At 50.2% G+C, this 19,678-nt stretch overlaps 1 protein-coding gene across 2 annotated transcripts in view; it reads left to right on the top strand.

Moving 5' to 3' along the window:
• The first annotated feature begins 8,083 nt into the window (after window positions 1–8,083).
• PSTPIP1 (proline-serine-threonine phosphatase interacting protein 1) overlaps window positions 8,084–19,678 on the top strand; it is a 46,989-nt gene continuing 35,394 nt past the window's right edge. For both annotated transcript variants that reach the window (XM_086711279.1, XM_086711278.1), the window contains exon 1: window positions 8,084–8,550. In XM_086711279.1, the coding sequence (XP_086567405.1) occupies window positions 8,515–8,550 (36 nt within the window). In that variant the 5' untranslated portion in view covers window positions 8,084–8,514. The remainder of the gene's footprint in view (window positions 8,551–19,678) is intronic.

Below are 19,678 nucleotides of genomic sequence, written 5' to 3'. Positions count from 1 at the left end.
AGAATCATTTATCTGGAATTACTGCCAAAAATGCATGATCTGAATCTCATCATGAGGAAGGGACTAGACACAAATCCAAATAGAAAGACATTCTATAGAATCACTGGCAGGAACTGTCATAGATTGAAGGAGACCAGGAGAAAAAAAAACATACATTACAGTTCGTGAGTTCAAGGCCTGCTCCAGGCTCTGCACTCTCAGCACAGATCCTCTGTCTCCCTCTCACTGCTCTTCCCCTACTCTCTCTCTCTCAAAAATAAATGAACATTTAGAAATAAAAATTGTCCTGTGGTTATGTAAGAGAATGTTTTTGTTTTTAGGAAATATACACTGAAGAAATTAGGGGTGAAGGGATACCATGTGTCTATGGTATAAGAATTTAGGGGTGAAGGGATGCCATGCTAACATGAGAAATAAGCAAAAAAAAAAAAAGAAATTAATAAGCATATATAAAAATAGAGAAAGAAACAATAGTAAAGCACTTGGGGTAAAACTTAATCTGGTAAACTGGGTAAAGGAGACGAGTTCTTTGTACACTTTTCTCTAAATTTAAAGTTATACCAGAATAAAAATGTACATGTATTTTACAAAATGAGAAAACATGCTTCCTACAGATAACCCAGAGGAGGGTGCTGCTGAGGGCCAGGCTTGGGAAGGAACTAGGCAGATGGGTACCTGCACCCCAAGAGTAGGGAGTCTCATGGTCCAATGAGAGTCTGTTGTCGAGTTCCCCATGCTGCTCAAGCTACCAGTCACTCCTCAGCTTGGTTCTGCTGTTTAAGTCCTGAGAGTGAGGCTTCTCCAACCAAGCCTGAGGGCACAGGGCTGTGGGCAGCAACAATGCCAGGTCTAAGGGTGCATCACCACTGTGGGTTGGAAGCCTGCTGTGCATGGGCTCAGGGCCAGGCACCTTTTCATGTTCTCAGACTCTGGGCTAGGCACGTTAGAAACTCCTTATTTAAGCTTTAAAGCAATCCTGTTAAGTTCATAGGATAATTCCCTGCTTTTCAGATGAAGAAACCGAGTCTTGGCAAGGTGAGGTTGGAACAAGTTGCAAACACTGCTGTTCTGACTCCAAGTCTAGGGCTCTCGGCCCCCTCCCTGGATGTGCCAGAGACTTTCCTGCCTCCACACCTTGGCACGTGCCATTCCCTTTGCCTGCATCCATGGTCCCCTCCTCCTATGTGAACTTCATGAATTTCCTGCCGGCCAAAGTGAAGTCAAGGTCTCCTGCCCCTGAATCCCAGGTTCTCGGTGATACATAAAACACCAACAAGGCCAGAATCAAGCTTGGCTTTACTGTGAACAAGTCATTTTCTGACTAAATTAAAACCAACCCAATTGAGGAGACGATGTTGAGAAGCTGTTTTAAAGCTCCTAATTCGAGACAGCTGCGCAATAGAAAACACAAACAGGCTGGAAAGGATGAGGGCGGGGCAAGGGGTGGAGTGGGTGGGAGGTGGTTACGTCCTGCCTTCCCTGTTAGAGTCAGGTCAGTATTCTTTCCTGCTGGGCCTCAGTCTCCCCATCTGTAAAATGAAGCAGTAAGGCAATAGCAGGAGTTCTGATCCAAGGGTGTATGTCTGACTCACTTATGAAACCTATAAACTTTGCAGATTCCCTGGCCCCCACCCAGTCAGTAGGTCTAAGTTGGAGCCTGGCCTTACACTGTTTTACGAAGTCGCACAGAGCTTCTGGTAGGCACTCCTCCCACTATTTGAGAACCTCCAGATGGTCTTTGCAGGCCTCTGTCCTCTGACCAGTGAGCTGGTGGTGGGGATTCTTGGCCCTCACTGAAGGAGCTCCTTCTCCGTGTCTGCTGGTCCTCTGTTCAGTTACTCTGCAGGCTGCCCACTGGCCACTTTGTACCTCTTTGACATCTTTCAAGGATCCTGAGCAGCACCCCAGCTTCTGGAGATTGACAGTGCATGGAAACTCAGAGTCACACTTTTGTGGCTGCTAATTAGTAAATCTGAAAGCTCCTTGTCATCTCAGAAGAGCTGTCTGAGTGGGAAGAAGACTTACTATTATTTGCAACTGCTTTCCTGGTACAAACTGAAAAACAAACTATATCACATCCTGAGGGCTGAGGGCCACATCCTCAGGAACCATCAAGGTTCTGAGAGAAGGATATCTCCAGGTTCAGACATAAGATCTAGGAGCCCCACCCCCACCCAGCCTGGCCCCAGGTCTCTGTACTTCCTCCTCAGCTGGGGACTTCCTTTCTTTCCCCTCCCGCCAGGCTTTTGCCCCAGACCCTGGCCCAGCCTCTCACCTCCAGCTCTACCCTCTAGGAAGGAAAGATCCTGGTTAGGATGGGACTCTGACAATTGTCCGACCTCTCTGAGCCTCAGTTTCCGTATCTGCTGGATTAGGTGAGACCTAAAGTACGTGAAGTGCATAGCACAGGGCCCGATGCAGTGAGACACCCAACAAGCTTTGGCAGTTTTTCTGGAATTCCCTTCCTGCCTGATCTCACCAGTGAGTTCCTTCTCCTTAATCAGGCTCCAGATCCCCTCCTATGGGAGGACCTCCCAGCAGAGTCTCTCTCTCACTGTTACACTGCTGTCCTGCCACTCAGCACATTTCCCCACCTGGGTTGCCTCCCCCACCAGACTAGAAGGAGCCATGCCTTGTTTTCATGTCCCCAGAAGGAAGATCAGTAAATGCTGATGGGTGCACTGCAGTGGGGTTTGTCCCATTCCAGGGCAAGCTAGGTGGGGTTGAGAGTGGGAGCCCCAGCCTAGTGGCCCAGCCCCTGGCTGCCCAGAGGTACTCTGCAGGCATCCCAGAACAGTGCATGGCAGTGGGAACATTCCAGTTCAGCCCTTGGGCACCTGACAGCCATGGCCAACATTATGGCAGTGCACTCTGCTCCTCCAGGAAGGAAGGAGATACACGTGTTGCCTGGCCTGCCTAGAGAATGGCAGATGTTATCAAGACAGCATGTCAGCAATGAAAGGAACAAAATAAATGTCCCTTGGACCACAGGCAATGCCATTTCCAAGTGAAATTTATGGTAAAGGCCCTCTGGTTTCCTGATGTCACCGAGAAGCTTTGAGACCCTCCTTCTTTATAGCCCTTCCCCTCTCCAGGAGGGTCCAAGCTCTTGCTTCAGACTCTTCCTATATGAGATGAGGTTGAAAGGTAGGCTAGGGCCGGATCACACAGGGTCTGTAAGCTATGTGAGAGCAATGACCATTGTTCTTAGGACAATGGGAAGTCATAGCAAGGTGACAAAGGGAAGGTACATGATCAGATTTGGGTCTGAAAATATCATCCTGCTGTGTGGAGAACAGACAGTAGTGAACAGATTTGGCTTCAGGGATGAGCTACTAGTGCTGTTGTGCAGGGCACTATTGATCAGAAGGACCCTGCACTTGGGGCTTAAAACCCTGCAGTTGCCATTTGAAATTCTTAATAATATTATCTTTTAAATTTGTGTTTTGTAAGTGAAGTCTGAGACGGTGAAGGGTGGGGAGCCCTGGCTCCTATGTGGTCCTGACTCCTGCTACCTCCCCTGCACAGGTTCTCAGCTCCCTCCTCCCCAGTCCTTCCTAGCAACCACTGCCACTCTGTGCCCCCAGAAGGGATCTGGGTGCATGTGTGGGGAGGCTCGGGGTTGTCTGGTGGCACCTCAGGATGAGGCATGTCGGTGACAGTCACTGCCCTAGGTGGACAGCACCATGGCACATTCAGCAGGTGACTCAGGGGTGAGTCGTTCTCCCATTCCTGATGCAGGTGAAAAGTGTGTCTTGGCGGGAGTTTGCAATACCTTTTGGGACTGCTATCTACTAAGGAAAGGGAGACGACTGGCTAGACTTCCCTGTCCCCAGCCAGGGAAGACAGTGCCATGGTTGGCTGGACAGGAAGCCCAAAAGCCGATGGGGTTTGAGCAGAAGCACATTAAATAGCAAATAAAGCACCGCAAAAGTGAGAGTGAGAGAACATGGCTAAGGGAGAAATTTTATATTTTAGTACCTTTAATGGCAATTTTTGTCTTTGCCTTTTTTTTTTTTTTATTTTTTTTTTATTTTTGGGACAGAGAGAGACAGAGCATGAACGGGGGAGGGGCAGAGAGAGAGGGAGACACAGAATCGGAAACAGGCTCCAGGCTCCGAGCCATCAGCCCAGAGCCCGATGCGGGGCTCGAACTCACGGACCGCGAGATCGTGACCTGGCTGAAGTCGGACGCTTAACCGACTGCGCCACCCAGGCGCCCCTGTCTTTGCCTTTTTAGTAAGAGGCCTTACATTTTCATTTTGCATTGATCCCGCAAATGATATAGCTCATCCTGGTAGAAAGCAGTCAATGAGATAAAGCACGTAAAATACATGCAGGCCTGTAGGTACTGATATTCCCTTAATGGAGGCTAGTATTATTGATCTTGAAGTAGCTTCGGGAGCTGAGCCTTGCCCAGTGGCTGGCTGTGGCAATCGATGTTGTAACCTGTTTTGCATTTTATTCTCAATCCTTGGGCCTACTACAACTTGAATTCTTCAAGCAGATGTGTTCGAATGCCATGCAAAACAGGATGGGACATTGCCTGCGCAGGGGGACTCCCCCTTAAAAGAGGAGCCATAGCCATAGCCTGGCCTGAGGCATAGCTGCCCAGACCTCAAGGCAAGTTGAGTTTTGAAGCAGCTGGAACAGTGATTAAAAAGCTATGATTTTCAGGACTGGATTCACCTCTCTAGGGGGCTAGTGAATGAGGGAGGCCCGAAAAGAGTTCCCTTTCTGAGGGGCACTCAGATGTTTCTGTCTTGCTTCTCTACCTCCTGGATCGCCCACGGTCCATCTCCCCCATCCCTGCTGCCTTTTCCAGGCCTCATCTCTCTCTCTCTCTCTCCTTTAGGGATATAACAACACCCTCTTCTGGTTTCACCCACCCCCCACTCCTACCCCAAGCCACTTCTCATCAGGAAAGATCTTCTAGAATCTGTCTGTGGGCTCCTCCAGGCAGAGACCAGGTCTGCCTCCTCTCTGGGCCCCAGTTCTAGCAAGTCCTGGCAGGGGTTGGCGTCCAGCAGTGTTTGTGGACCTGGGTTAGAGAAGGCTGTGGTAGTAACAGCGGTTGGCTCCCAACATCCATGACACCCCAAGGGATTCCCCCCCCCAGTGGTGAAGTACAAACATGTGGCTCACTTCTGGCCACAAGACATGAGGGGAGGTCTCCTGGGAGGATGGGGATAGAGAGGACTTTGAAGAAAATGAGATGCAAGGGGAGGTAGCCTGTTTCTTCCCCTAGATGTGGCTTTGTCTGGAGCTGTAGGCCAGAGCTGTTGCAACCCATGGGGGAAGAAAGCAAATGGAGAACCACAAAGAAACTGAGCTGAAGCCCTAAAGTACCCCACCTGGAGGCCACGCTGCCTCCAGACCCCTCATGTGGGAGATAACACACTTCCTCCATAATAAACCCTTTGGTTTTATGTTTCTTGCAACCAAGACATCCTCAATGGATGCAAATAACACAGTGAAGACCATGTGCCAGCACTGGACTCTCACCCAATAGCACCACCAGCCCCAACAGCCTCCCGAGGCTCAGTATTTCCAGCTCGGGATTGCGGTGAGAGGGTCTGGAGGCAGAACTGGAAAAAGGAAGGCTGAAACCCATTGTTAAGAGAGGGCTGTTCGGGCGCCTGGGTGGCTCAGTCGTTTAAGTGTTCGACTTCAGCTCAGGTCATGATCTGGCGGTTTGTGGGTTCGAGTCCCACGTCGGACTCTGTGCTGACAGCTCAGAGCCTGGAGCCTGCTTCGGGTTCTGTGTCTCCCTCTCTCTCTGCCCTTCCACTTCTCATGCTCTGTCTCTCTCTCTCTCTCTCCTTCTCTCAAAAATAAATAAACATCAAAAAAATTTTTTTAATTAAATTAAATTAAAAGAGAGAGCTGTTGGCAAAAGATACCGCGGAGGTCAAGAGCCTGGGCTTTGGCATCAGACAGATCTGAGTGTGCAGCCCAGACTCTATTCACTTGGCTGTGAGGCGTTGGGTGAGTCACATAAACTTTAATCCCTAGTTTGTTCCACTGGGAAGTGGGGGCAATGATAGCATGCACCCCACAGGATGGGTTGAGGACTAGGTGAGACGGTGCGTGTAGAAAGCTTAATGGTGTCCCCAGTACTTGGCAAGTGTTCCGAAGCCCAGTTGGCTGCCCTGGTGGCCCAGCCTCGGAAGCTGTGAAAGGTGGGGCGGTGTGAGGGGAGGAGAAAGACCTCTTTGCAGTGGAGAACTTTAGAGCCTCTTTGGATGCCTCCCATTACTTCCTTCCACAATTGCTCTGGCCCATGACCAGCACAGCAAATCTTTCCGAGGCTGCCCTGGCTAGACCAGAGCAGTCAGGATAGGAATTCTTTATTTTTGGGGTCCTTGAGGTGGACCTTGGGGGGACTTGCCCAGGTAAGGTAGGTCAAGGAAGGCATGCCAGGAGGAAGGCTGGAGAACAGAGGGGAAAAGTGTAGCAGCAAGAAGGGTACCTCTGGGGCGAGGGAAAAGGCCTGTTAGGAACAGAAATTTGTTGAGGGTGATGGGAGGAACCCCTGGAGAGTCAGGGGAAGGAACCTGGCTGTGAAGTTTTCTGCCAATGGTAACCTCCTGTTACCATAGGGTTTCTAGTCTGCCTCCAGAACTAGAGGCATCACCCCAATTGATAGATGGAAAAACAGGCCAGGGAGGCTGAGTCAGTGCTATCAGCTGCCGTTAGGATAAGGTGCAGCCTCAGCATTCAAAGTTCAAGGTGATATTTACACCATTAGCTGTCATCAGCTGCAAGCAACAGAAAACCTGGCTTGGTGCCTTCAATGCTGAAGATGTTTAGTGGCTCAAACCTAAGGGTTCTGGAGGTAGGGGACTCCCAGGGGCAGCCCCACTGCTCTACAATTCTCCCTGAAGTATTCTCTCCTGGGCGGCTATTTCAGAAGTATGGGTGTGCCCCATCTCTAAGTCTGGGCACACAGAACTGGCACTTGGGAGCTTAGCTGTCTTGCACACCAGCTTTCATCTGTCTTATCACCTCAGTTGGTGGTAAAGGAGGCATTGGTGAGGGTGGTGATTTGTAGACAAGGCTGACTCATCCCTTCTTGCCTACCCTGGGCTCAGGCCCCCCTGCCGGCATTTTCTGCTGAGCATTCAGGCCCTGGCTCTTTGGGGCTGTGTTCGGGGCTGCAGCCCAGGGCTCTTTCCAAGGTGGTACCAGACAGTGCCCCCAGCACCTGCCCAGCCAAACTGGAAATCCCAGTAATGTTCTCAACACCATCTCCTTTCCAAAGTTGGGGGACGGGGTGGTGGTGGCAGATAGGGAAACTGAGACTCAGAGAGTTAGAGGGTCGATTAAGGTCCCTTGACCACTAAAGGGTAGGGGCCAGGCAAAACAAAAATGGGCGCCTCAGCCTGGGTTTTCAGACTCCCACACTATGCCTTCATAATCCTGTCTCTCAGTTCAACCACGTTCTTCAGCCTGAAGACTCCATTTCCTGAGGGAGGTTTCCTGCCCCAGAGAGTGTGTAATCTGGAGACTTGGGGGGGGGGGCGGGGGCAGTGCTTATGAGACCTCAGGCTGTTTTCCCTTGCTAGTTACCTGGTCATTCCATCTCTGTCTTCCACTCCCCCCCCCCCGCCCCCCCCACCCCCCGCCCAACAATAGCACACGGCTGTCTGCCCCCAGGCTGCGAGTTCCTTGAGGGCAGGCTGTGGACTGAGGCACTAGGCAGCCAGGGTTTGATGAGTGATAGTGATGTCCTGGACCTGGGTGAGCCCTCCGGTATGGTTTGCTGCTGGGGAGTGGAGATCTAGCATCTCTGCACCTGGCTTGGCCATGGGGCTGGGATGGTGGGTGACAGCACTGGGGTTCCTGCCCCGACCTCACCCACACCTTCGGTGGGCTTCAGGCTCCGTAAGTTTATGGGCTCTGAGAATGGCCCAGCTAGGGCTTTAGAAGGGGGCAAGTGGAGGCGGGCAGCAGAGTGGCAGGTGTCAGGCGGGGCTGCACCAGGGAGCACCGCAGCTCCACTTCCTGTGGGCGAGGGCCGGTGCCTGCCCCGGGCGGGGGCGGGGGCGGGGGGGGGGGGGGGAGGTTGCACAAACCTTCCTGCGCAGGCCCCAGGCTGCCTTCCCGCCTGGCCTGTGCACCAGCCTGCCTCTCCTGCTGGCTACTGCCTCCCAGCCGGGGCTGGCATCCCTGCTCTCAGTCCTGCAGCCTGGACTGTGTCTCCATCACCACAGGGTTGGCGAGGGGCCTGCCGGACACCAGAGCCCGCCCTCCCATCCCTGGAAGGGTACTGCTCCTTCCTCATTTTGCTGCTGATTCTAGCCCCAAACAAAACAGGTTGAGCCCTTTTCCTCCCTCTGGCAGCTCCTCTCTGGCTTGCGGCTGCCTTCTGAGCCGCTGCAGACGGTGCCGGCCAGAGAGGGGGGGCCTGGGCCAGCCCTGTCGGGACTGGGACGGTGCGCCTGGCTCCTGGCCCTCGTTCAGCCCTGTCTGTGGCAGGAGAGCAAGCTTTGCCGTGGCAGTTGCCTGAAGATGATGCCCCAGCTTCAGTTCAGAGATGCCTTTTGGGTGAGTGAAGACGGCTGGGGCATTGAACAAGTGGAATGGGCTCTGGGGAGGCTGGCTCCACTGAAATTTCCCCCACGGCAGCCGGTGGGGGTGTGGCTCCAGGAAGGAGGTTTGCTCATAAATATAGCGGTTGATGTTTTGGTCTTAATTATTGTGGAGGTGACCCGGGCTTCTGTCCCTTCTGAGTTGGAAGATGAAGGGGGTCCTTGGCCTGGGGTGCTGATTTCTCTGCAAACTTCTCCACAGTGAGGTGGGGGAGGGATATCCTCTATACACCCAGGCCTGATTTCTCTGAAAGACCCTCTCCCCACTGCAGGATCTTTTTAGGAGAATCTAGGGGTGCCTGGGTGGCTCAGTCGGTTAAGCGTATGACTTCGGCTCAGGTCATGATCTTGGGGATCATGAGTTTGAACCCCGCATCAGGCTCTGAGCTGACAGTGCAGAATCTGCTTGGGATTCTCTCTCTCTCTCTCTTTCTCTCTCTCTCCCTCCCTCTTTCTCTGCCCCTCCCCTACTTAGGCTCTCTTTCTCAAAATAAATAAATAAACTTTTAAAAAATTAAAAAAATTGTTTTAATGTTTATTTTTGAGAGAGAAAGGAGAGAGACAGAGCACAAGCAGGGGAGGGGAAGAGAGAGGGAGACACAGAATCCAAAGCGGGCTCCAGGCTCTGAGCTGTCAGCACAGAGCCTAACGTAGGGCTCAAACTCAGGAACTGCGATATCATGACCTGAGCCGAAGTTGGACACTTAACTGACTGAGCCACCTAGGTACCCCTAAAAATATTTTTTAAAAAAGGAGAATCTAATATATGGATAGGGGCTTGAGGAGGCCATGTGAGGTGAAGGAGGGAGGGGGGGTCATGGGTTTGGGGACCAGACAAACTTGAATTGGGATCTTGGCCCTGCTACTTAGAGACTGGGCAAGCTATCTTATTTCTCTGAGCCTCATTTTCTCCAGCTATACAGTCCAGATAAATATTAATAAGCATTTCAACTGAATGGGAGGATTTAAAAAGGTGATCTAATGTAATCAAATGACAGTTCTTTTTTCCTGATATAACCTCTCTTCTTTGCAGACTTTAGGGGTCCTTTAAGGAGGCAGCAGGGCTGGGCAATTCCTTGCTAACTTTCTTAAATTCAGTGCAAGCATACTTCAAATCCTTTCCCCCATGAAATGATGGCACGCAATAAGCTTGTGGAGGTGAAATGGCTTGGCATGGGCCACACAGCCTGCAAGCCCACTTTGGACCCCAGATCCCCTCAGTTTTTTAGCAGCCCTGCCTCTACCTTTCCTCTGCTTCTCAAGCTCTGGCTGTCCCCAGCAGCTCATGGGAAAAAGCGGAGACCTCTCTGATTAGAGCTGGGGAATGAGGCTGTCCTGAGGGTGCCTCCCTTCAACCACACAGAGGACTCCCTGGTCCTTCACTCAGCCGTCTCAGCCTTAGACAATATCCTGGCCCTCCCTGGGCCCTTTCCTGGGGCCTGTGGCTAGGAGGATGACAGTTAACAAGCCAGGCCTTCCCTCCATTCCGGGCTGTGCTCTGCTTGGGGCTTGTGGCCAACATATGAGTGGCCTGCTTCTCACCTGCCCTGACCATACAGTGGGCGGAGGGCCACCTGGGGAGGGTACCCGTTCCTCTCTGGGTCTCTGTTTCCCCATCTCTACAAAGAAGAGGTGGGCTCAGTCCAGAGAAAACAATGGAGGCAGACCTGGCTCAGCCCAGCCCAAGTACCAGGCTGGCAACTGGGTCCTCTCGAAGGGGTGTTGGCTGCAGTAAGGGGTGGGGCAGTGAGTCATCACCTCTGCTGTGACTTAGAGTGAAAAGTGGGGGAAAGAGGTAGGGCCTGGAAATCCAGGGTGCTCTATAGCCCAGGGCAGACCAGGAGACCCTGATCGTTTCATCTCTAGGACATCTGTCCCACCCCAGGGCCCCTGGCCCCACCTTCCTGAGGGCAGAGCTCTGGCAAGGAGCAGCCCCCATGGCAGGATCTGGGCAGTGGGGGATGGCATAGGAGTGGGTAAGGTGTGGCAGGGACAGCAGCAGCAGCAGCAATAAAGGAGCCCACCTGTGGTGGCTTTCTAAGGGACATCCAGCCATGCTTTGTGCCTGCCCCACCTCTGAGCCATCGCAGGCTTCAAGACCTCCAGTGCCTCCTCTCCTCCCCTGCTGGCTCCCTGGACTGGAGTGAGGGTACAGCCTAGGCAAGGCCAGAGCAGAGAAGGGGAGAGAAGTGCCCAGTGGGAGCCTCTCACCCTGAGCCTGGCAAATGCACCAGGAGGTCATGGTCATCATCACTGACCCCAGGGCTCTGAATTCTAACCCCTCTCCCTGATGCTCAGCTCAGCCCATGAGGACAAATGACACTTACTTGTACTAAGGAAGTGCCAGGCACTGTTCTCAGGACTGTTGATCTATTCATCTACTTAAACTGATGAAGTAGATACTATTGTTATCTCTATTATTCAGAGGAGGAAGTTGAGGCACAGAGCTTAAATAGCTTGCCCAAGGTCACACAGTGGGGATTAAACCCTGACAGGCTAGCTCCAGTGTCTGGGCTCTCACCCAAGGTGCTTCAACACCCTCTATCAACACAGTAGATCACTGGATCTTTGGGCCACATCAGCAAAATGGAGGGAAAATGTCTGTTTTTCCTACCTCCCAGAGAAGTAAGAAGATCAGACGAGGTTTATAGAAGTATTTTGAAGCTCAGTTTACAGACAAATCTATAAAACAAAAGACAGTGATCTTACTGCTGTAGAAATACTAGGGACAGAGCCCAACCTGCCCCTCCTCCAACTTTCCCCCTACCCCAGCCCAGGGCAAGCCATTCCATAGCTTGGCAGTTCAAAATGAGTAGTCTTAAATAGTGGAAGGAAGCCCATGAACTAGAAGGATCATGTCTAACACCATAGCCCTGCAGTTATTTGGCAGTCTCAACCATCCAGAACACAGGTGGTACGTAGCCCCATTCCTGGCACTAGCTCAGAGTAAGAGAGAAACAAGCGGTTTCTGAGGAGCTAAGAGCTTATATTAAAGCTCATATGCTTTAATCATATGAGATGCCCCATAATTTTTAGTTAGGGCTTAAGAACTCTAATTTTACCCATAATTTTAACAAGCTTTTAATTAAAAAAATTTTTTTAATGTTTATTTATTTTTGAGAGAGAAGGAGAGACAGAGCACGAGCAGAGAAGGGGCAGAGAGAGGGGGACACAGAACCCAAAGCAGGCTCCAGGCTCTGAGCTGTCAGCACAGAGCCCGACGCGGGGCTCAAACTCACAAACTGCGAGATCATGACCTGAGCCGAAGTCGGAGGCTTAACCAACTGAGCCACCCAGGGGCCCCAAGCTTTTGATTTATAGATGTATCAGTTAGAGGGGGTCTACATGGAACATGATATACATTGATGAGTGATATGAACTGTTAAAGACAGTTTGACAGATAGCTGATAGCTGATAGCAAGGTGGGAGACCAAAAAATTATAAAAAGCCGACAGAATGGCTCAGAAGTGATGGGAACATTCAGTGTGGGAGCAGGCCAGTTCTGTTCCTCAACAGGCCTGTATTTCTAATTTATCAATGTGGCTACCCAGTGTTTATTTATAGCCTGCTATTTTCTGTGGCAAAACATTCAGATGCAGGCCACTATGGAGTGAGGCAGGGGTGGACTAGCCACGGGGGGAAGGAAGGGATAATTTAATTTCTGTTACACATACAAATGATAAAAAGCATCGCAGCTTTGCAGGAAGTTAGTGGCTGGGCCTCAGAGTGGGGCTTGTCAGTGAGACGGAGTTGAGGGTAAGACTGTCAGGTGCCTGAGCTGAGAAGGGTTTAGATCTCATATAACCTGCCCAGCAGTGAGTTGGACGGGCACAGAAGCCCAAAAAAGGCAAGGTCCTGCCCCTCACCTCCCAGTGTCTCCTTGCCAGTGTCTCGGCTCCCAGCAGGCAGCTAAACTCTATTGCAGAAAACATCTGTCTAAATTCTCAACACAGGGCTGGCAAGCGAGGGACAGTGTTCAGTCTATGTTTGTAGAATGAATGCATGAACATGGTTCCACTGCCTTCCTGAACCCATTTTCTCCTTCATTTCTCTTGAGTTCTATTCTACAAATATTTGTTGAACAGTATTCTCTGCTAGGTGGTCTAAGCTGGATCCCTACCTACCCTCACCCCCACATCCAATCAGGTGAGCGAGACTGTTTGGCCTTCAAGGAAGTTACTGGCCAACACTGAACACTGAGGTTCCCTAATAACTGGGCCAGGCACGGGGTGCCCTGCTCTGAGCTGTGTCTTCCCATCCCACCCTCTGGCTCCCTCCCAGGCTTTGCGAAGAAGCCACTGAGTATTGTTTTGAGAAGGAAAATCTAGTTTTGAACAAGGTTTTATTGAGATCCACATCCTATCCCTTTTGGTGTTGTTAAAAGGAAACGTAAGGGCTTGAGGAGGATGGGCCACATATATTACAGTGACATCTCACCCCTAAGGGGTAAGATGGACCACCAAAGGGGACAGAGGGAGCAAGCCTGAACTTTTCCCTCTGACTTGTAGTCACATCTCTCCCCTTTGAGGCTAGGCTCTAGCATCATCTGGAAACCTCTGTGTCATCCTGGGAGGGGCTGAGCTCCCCAACAGACAGAGCACAGAGGAAGGCACCACTTTCCGGGTGGGGGAATGACTCACCAGGGATACACAGGGGCTGAGGATGGGCCCATCCCTCCCCTCTTGTGCCGGCTCAGCTGCTGTTGCCTCTTCCCCTTCCCAGTTCTGAGACTCTGAGGTTCCCCATTTAGGATAGAGGCCCCACTTTGGCCTGTCCCCCACCCCAGGACCTGCCAACCACTGTCTTGGGGCCTCACAGAAAATCAGGAGAGGCTGATGCTCATTGGATACTTACTCTGTTCTGAGCCCTTAAAGCTATGTATATACCTTCTAAAGAAATAAAATCAATAAATATAAGATCCTAAGAAGAAAGTAGGAAAATAGAGAAAGCCAGGAGAAAAGCATCCTTAGTCTCATCACACAAAGACAACTGGTAATATTTTGCTCTGCTTCCCTAACATTATTTGACATAGGTGCAAGCACATTGTGTACACAATTTTGTATTCTCCTGTACCTTTTTCCCTTGCATTTTAATTTTTGTAATGTTTATTTATTTATTTTTGAGAGACAGAGAGAGAGAGAGAGAGAGAGAGAGAGAGAGAGCGAGACTCCCAAGCCAGTTTCACGCTTTCAGCGCTGAGCTGGGTGTGGGGTTCAATCCCATGAACGGCAAGATCATGACCTGAGCTGAAATCAAGAGTCAGACGCTCAACCAACTGAGCGGTCCAGGCACCCCTTTTCATTTTAAACTTTATTTTTAATTGTGGTAAAGTATACTTAACATGAAATTTATCATTTTAACATTTAAGTGTACAGTTCAGTAGGGTTAAGTATACTCACATTGTTGTGGACGCTCCTGCCTCTTTTCATCATAATTCCATTTTGAACATGTGTGGGTGTGGGTGTGATTTCCTCGTTTCAAAACACCATTGTTAATGGCTACACAGTCCAGCTTGTGGATTTGGTAGATGTATGATTCATTTATTCAATCCCTATTGTTGGACATGTAGGTTGCTGCTGCCTATTATTCATTATTCTAGACAGTGATGCATTGGGTAGATCTTTGTGTATCAAAATTTTTCACTTGAGGATTATTTTCTTGGGTGGATTCCCGGGAGAAGAGACATTCCTGAGTGAGAGAGTGGGGCCCCGTCTCTAGCTGAGCAGGAGCCTTTTTATGCAGGAAGGAGGGACCGGAGTGGCCTAGAAGGGGCTGGGAGGGCCAGGCCTGGAGGGGCTCTGCCACGAACTGAAGCCTGCTCAGACTTTGTTCAAGAATTTGCAGCAGGGCAGGCCCCTATGGCCTTGAAGGCCAAGGAGGCCAGTGGCTGGGGAATGGGTCCTCCCAAGATCAGGGGCTTGTAGACAGTGCAGAAGGTAGGAGAGGGAGGCCCTAGCTGTCCTGCCTTTGCTGCTACCAAATGCCTTCCCAGTGTGCCCTTGGCCATGGCCGTCTGAAGGAGTGAGGACAGACTCTCACTGTCAATGTCCTCCTATCTCCTGAATGGAGGCATGGGCGGGCCTACTCCATGGCCACATGTCCAGGGCAGAGCAGGGACTCCCTCCCAGGTCTATTGGACACCATCATATTCTGCCTCTGAATTCAAGGAGATTGACTAGTTTCTTCTTGGTTCAGTTATAATTCTTATAGGATACATGAGTGGCCCTCTATATGTTGACGTTGATTTCGGTCATTTTGGAAGTAGGGTTATTTTTCTCTCCATTTCCCCTCTAATTTTCTGTAAGTGAACACAGATTATGTATGTCATTAAAAGGAAAATACTTGAAAACAAAACTAAGCAATTGCTGTTGTCAAGCCTGAGATTTTAAGTGAAATTTGTGGTTTGATAGCATTACCTCTTGCACATACTCTGTGTGCACTTTGTGGTACATTGTCCCCCTGGGGCCCAAGAACTTGGTTCATCTGTGCCTATTTCCCAGGACATGGCCAGCCGTTTGATGGTGTGAGAAGGAGGCAGAGTTCTCTGGTTATGCTTGCTGTGCATTTGTGAGGCTGGCAGATGGTCACCTGGAGGATCTACTGGCCACAGCAGCCTTGGTCACCCTCAATTTTATTCTTGGTGGAAAACAAGGTCTGCTTCTCAATGACCCCCTGCACTCCAGTTCCTGGGACTTGTGTACTACACACCACGGGGGTAGCCCCCCGGAATGGAGCGGGAGGGCCTTGCTTGGGCTATGGAGGGCAGGCAAGGATTTGGGAGAAGGCAGGCTGGCAGATGGCAGCCCAGGGGAAGGAATGGCACGGACGAAGGTGTGGAAGTGGGGAGTGGGCACAATGGGTTTGGAAGGCAGTTTTCTGGCCCATAGGCTCATGCAGGGCGACTGGTAGGAAAGTGACTGGAGATTGTGAAAGGTCCTGACCGGCCTTAAGGGGTGACAGAGACACTTTCTTCTGCCTCCCTGCACCCTCTCCAGCAGCGGATGTTTCCTATCATGCAAAGGAGCTGCAGGCTGTGGGCGGGATGCCCTCCCTCCTCACCCAGAGTCTAGCTGATGCCGCAAACCACACAATGAAGGGAACTTGGTGTGGAAACCGAAACTGCCTGGACTTCCAGCAAGAGAGAGTAGCACCCTGTGCCCTGGGGGCTTGCCCATGCTGGGGCTCTTCCCTGGACTCGCTCCAGCAGCTCCTCCCTCCAGGCCTTCTTTAATGCCTCTCCTAGCCTCCACCTTCACTTGCTGGGCCGGGGAGAATCATTTCCCTTCTCTGAACTTCAGATTCCTCATGTGGGATGTCAGAGTGATGCTCATCTAAGACAGAGGCTTTAAAGATGAGGAGGCTAAGGGCAGCACTCAGGGGACCACCTTCTGCTGCTCACCATGGGGAGTAAGCAGACCAGAAACAGGTTCTAAGGGACCCAGACTTAGGATTGCATGTGCACTACAGGGTGAGCCACGTATGTGCATCCTCCTATTCCCAGAATGCCTCCCCAACTCTGTTCACCATTACACATTAAATTCTGCCATCAGAGAGTCATTCCCATGGCTTCAAATGACAAGATGCATTTCCTTCCAACAATAGCTCTGTGAACTTGGTATTCTTATGCCTGTTTTGCAGGCAGAAATCTCAGAGGGGATGTGGGACTGGGGATACCACCGAGGTGGACTTTGGGGTTGCTGGTCTAGACCTGGCTGCTACCTTCTCAGGCTTAGGTCAGAGAGCCCTTGGGGGTTACTGGGAGGTGCGGTGGTTCGCTAAGACCTGGCACTCTGAGCAGTGGGTGAGGAGAACGTGGGGGAATGACAGCCCCTTCCGCTGGTGTTGACAGCACCCACTATTGGGCAACAGGAAGTGCCTGCTGGAGCTCCAGAGACCACAGCTAAGGCAGGGATGGGGTGGCCAGATGGGACTCAGGGTTTCCCAGCAGTGGACATGGGAAAACAGAAGCTGAGCCATACTGGGAAGGAAAGAGGGGATGATGGGCTGAGGCAGGAGAGTGCTTGACATATTCAAGGGACAAGGAGACCTGTGTGACTAAGGCCAAGTGACCGAGGTGGGTAGTACTTGGAGATAATATCGAAAATGTGACAGGGAGCCAAACCTTGTAGGACTGTCGTTCTCAAACATCCCAATGCCCAGGCCACACCCAAGGCCAATTACATAAGAATTTCAGGGTGGGAGGCTGGGCATCAGTATTTTCCTAAGTTCTTGAGTGTTTCCAAAGTGCAGCCAGGGTTGAGAACCATTGGCGTGGATAATTGTGATGCTGGATGTATTGCCACTGCTGATAACCAGCATACAGCTGGCTTTTACCACTTAGGTGACCTCATCTGACTCACTTGTGAATGAATAGAGGGTAGAGGTTTGTTTCGTTTTGCTTCTTAACCTTATAATCTACGATTATGTTTTTTTATTGTGGTAAATATACATTAACATAAAACTTAACACTTTAACCATTTAAAGTTTTTTTTAATGTTTATTTTTGAGAGAGAGAGAGAGAGAGAGACAGAGCATGAGTGGGGGAGGGGCAGAGAGAGAGGGAGACACAGAATCCGAAGCAGGCTCCAGGCTCCGAGCTGTCAGCACAGATCCCCACACGGGGCTCGAACTCACAGACCGTGAGATCATGACCTGAGCTGAAGTCGGATGCTTCACCAACTGAGCCACCCAGGTGCCCCAACACTTTAACCATTTTTAAATGTGCAATGCAGCAGCATTAATACATTTATAATGTTGCACGACCATTACTACTACCTATTTCCAGAACTTTTCATCATCCCAAGCAGAGACTCTGGACTCATTAAACAATAACTCTTCATCTCCCTTCCCTCATCTCTTACTTCTATTCTACTTTCTTTCTATGAATTTGCCTATCCTAGGAACCTCATATAAGTAGAATCATACAATATTTGACCTTTTGTGTCTGGCTTATTTCACTTAGCATGTCTTTAAGGTTTATCTGTGTTTCAACAGACATCAGAATTTCATTTCTTGGGGTGCCCGGGTGGCTCAGTCAGTGAAGCGTCCGAGTCTTGATTTTGGCTCAGGTTGTGATCTCACAGTTCCTGCGATCAAGCCCTGTGTCCTCAGCTCTGTGTGGACAGCTCTCAACTCTCTCTCTGCCCCTCCCCTGCTCATACTCTCTCTCTTTCGTTAGTGTTTTCTGAGTTGTAAGAATTCTTTATATATTCTGGATATTAATCCCTTATCATATATATAATTTGCAAATATTTTCTCTCAATCTGGGCATTATCTTTTTACTCTCTTGATGTTGTCTTTTGATGCATAAGTTTTTAATTTTCATGAAATCTAATTTATCTGTTTTTTCCTTTGTTATCTGTGGTTTTGGTGTCAAATCCAAGAAATCATTGCTAAGTCCAGTGTTTTGAGGCTTTTCTCCTATGTTTTCTTTTCAGGGTTTTACAGTTTTAGCTCTTACATTTAGGCCATGGATAAATTTAGAGTTAATTTTTGTATATAGTGTAAAGACTGGGTCCAACTTCATTCTTTTGCATGTGGATATCACTTTCCCCAGCACCATTTGTTGAAAAGACTCCTTTCTGCATTGAATGACCTTGATATCTTTGTGGAAAATCATATATGTGCTTATTTCTGGGCTTTCTATTCTATTCCATTGGTCTATATGCCTACCTTATGACAGTACCATACGATTTAAATTACTGTACAAGGTGCCATCTTTGTCTCTCACACTGCCTTTAGAAGCTAATGCCCTGCTTTGATTCTACTACATTTACAGGGTGGCCCTGGTGAGTCCCTCCACTCTCTGAGCCTGACTCTTTGTCTGTATTAAATTGATTTTTGTGGCAACATGCTTGTTAATGGCCTTGCAAAGGCAAGGAGCTTCACGTGCAGACCCCCTGCAGGTGCAGGAGCCCAGCTAGCACCCAGAACCCAGGGTCAGCTCTGAGATCCAGAACCTGACAAGGCTGGCAGAGGAGGCCACAGGGCCTTCTTCAGAGGCTGCAGCGGTCTGTCCCTGCCTTCAGGAAAAGGCGTAGGGATGGGAATGGGGCTCCTCTGCAGCTCCAGGGCTTCATCTCTGTGTCTTTTTTTTTTTTTTTTTTTTTTATTTATTTTTTTGGGGACAGAGAGAGACAGAGCTTGAACGGGGGAGGGGCAGAGAGAGAGGGAGACACAGAATCAGAAACAGGCTCCAGGCTCTGAGCCATCAGCCCAGAGCCTGACGCGGGGCTCGAACTCACGGACCGCGAGATCGTGACCTGGCTGAAGTCGGCCGCTTAACCGACTGCGCCACCCAGGCGCCCCTCATCTCTGTGTCTTGAGCAAGTCTCAAGCCCAAAGGAGGAGCAGTTCACGGCCACAAAGAAAGACACCCCACATCAGCCCTGTGAGGGCACAAAGTGCAAGTGTTCATCCCACTTTACAAATAAAAACAATTGAGTCTGAGATATTAGAGGCAACCAGTCCAAATAAGTATCACAGCTAAGATTCACACCTAGCTTTCCTTTTTTATTTCCTTTCTTTGACTTCATATGTATTCATCACCATGGCCACCATTTTCCAGGAGCTCATTAAGTGTCAGGGTGCCCATTGCTGGGCTCCTCCATGTATTATTTCATTTAGTCCTAGAGCCCAGAGGTGGGCAATATGTTCACATTCATTTTACACAGGAGGGGCTCTGTGCTCAGGATGTTAAGTGACTTGCCCAAGGTCGCACTGCCTGTTTCATGGAACTGGCCAGGACTAGAACCCAATGCCTGAGCTCTGCCCACATCCCACTGCCTGGGCTTCCTCCTGGGGTGGTGTTCTGTAGGGTATCCCCTGGCAGGTGTAGGTGTGTAGGAGGGGTGAAACTAGGGGAACGGGATGTGCAGGGTAAGTAGGTGGACCATCAGTGCTGGCCTCTAGTCTCTGGCTGGTCACCCACAAACTATGTGGCGAGGAGCCCTGTGTGGCTGGCTATGGACAAGGAATGGACGGTGCCTCTCCTTGCCGAAGGGGTCAGTCTCCTCCAGGGCTCAATGTCTGGGGTGGCTCAGTTCTCTCCTCTTCTCCATTAACCATCCTCTGCATCCCACTGC

Source organism: Puma concolor, chromosome B3, assembly GCF_028749965.1.
Source record: "Puma concolor isolate L17-30 chromosome B3, mPumCon1.1.hap2, whole genome shotgun sequence".
In the NCBI taxonomy this organism is placed as follows: domain Eukaryota; kingdom Metazoa; phylum Chordata; class Mammalia; order Carnivora; family Felidae; genus Puma; species Puma concolor.
The sequence above is the reverse complement of the archived record's forward strand: the minus strand, read 5'-3'. Positions and strand labels throughout refer to the sequence as shown.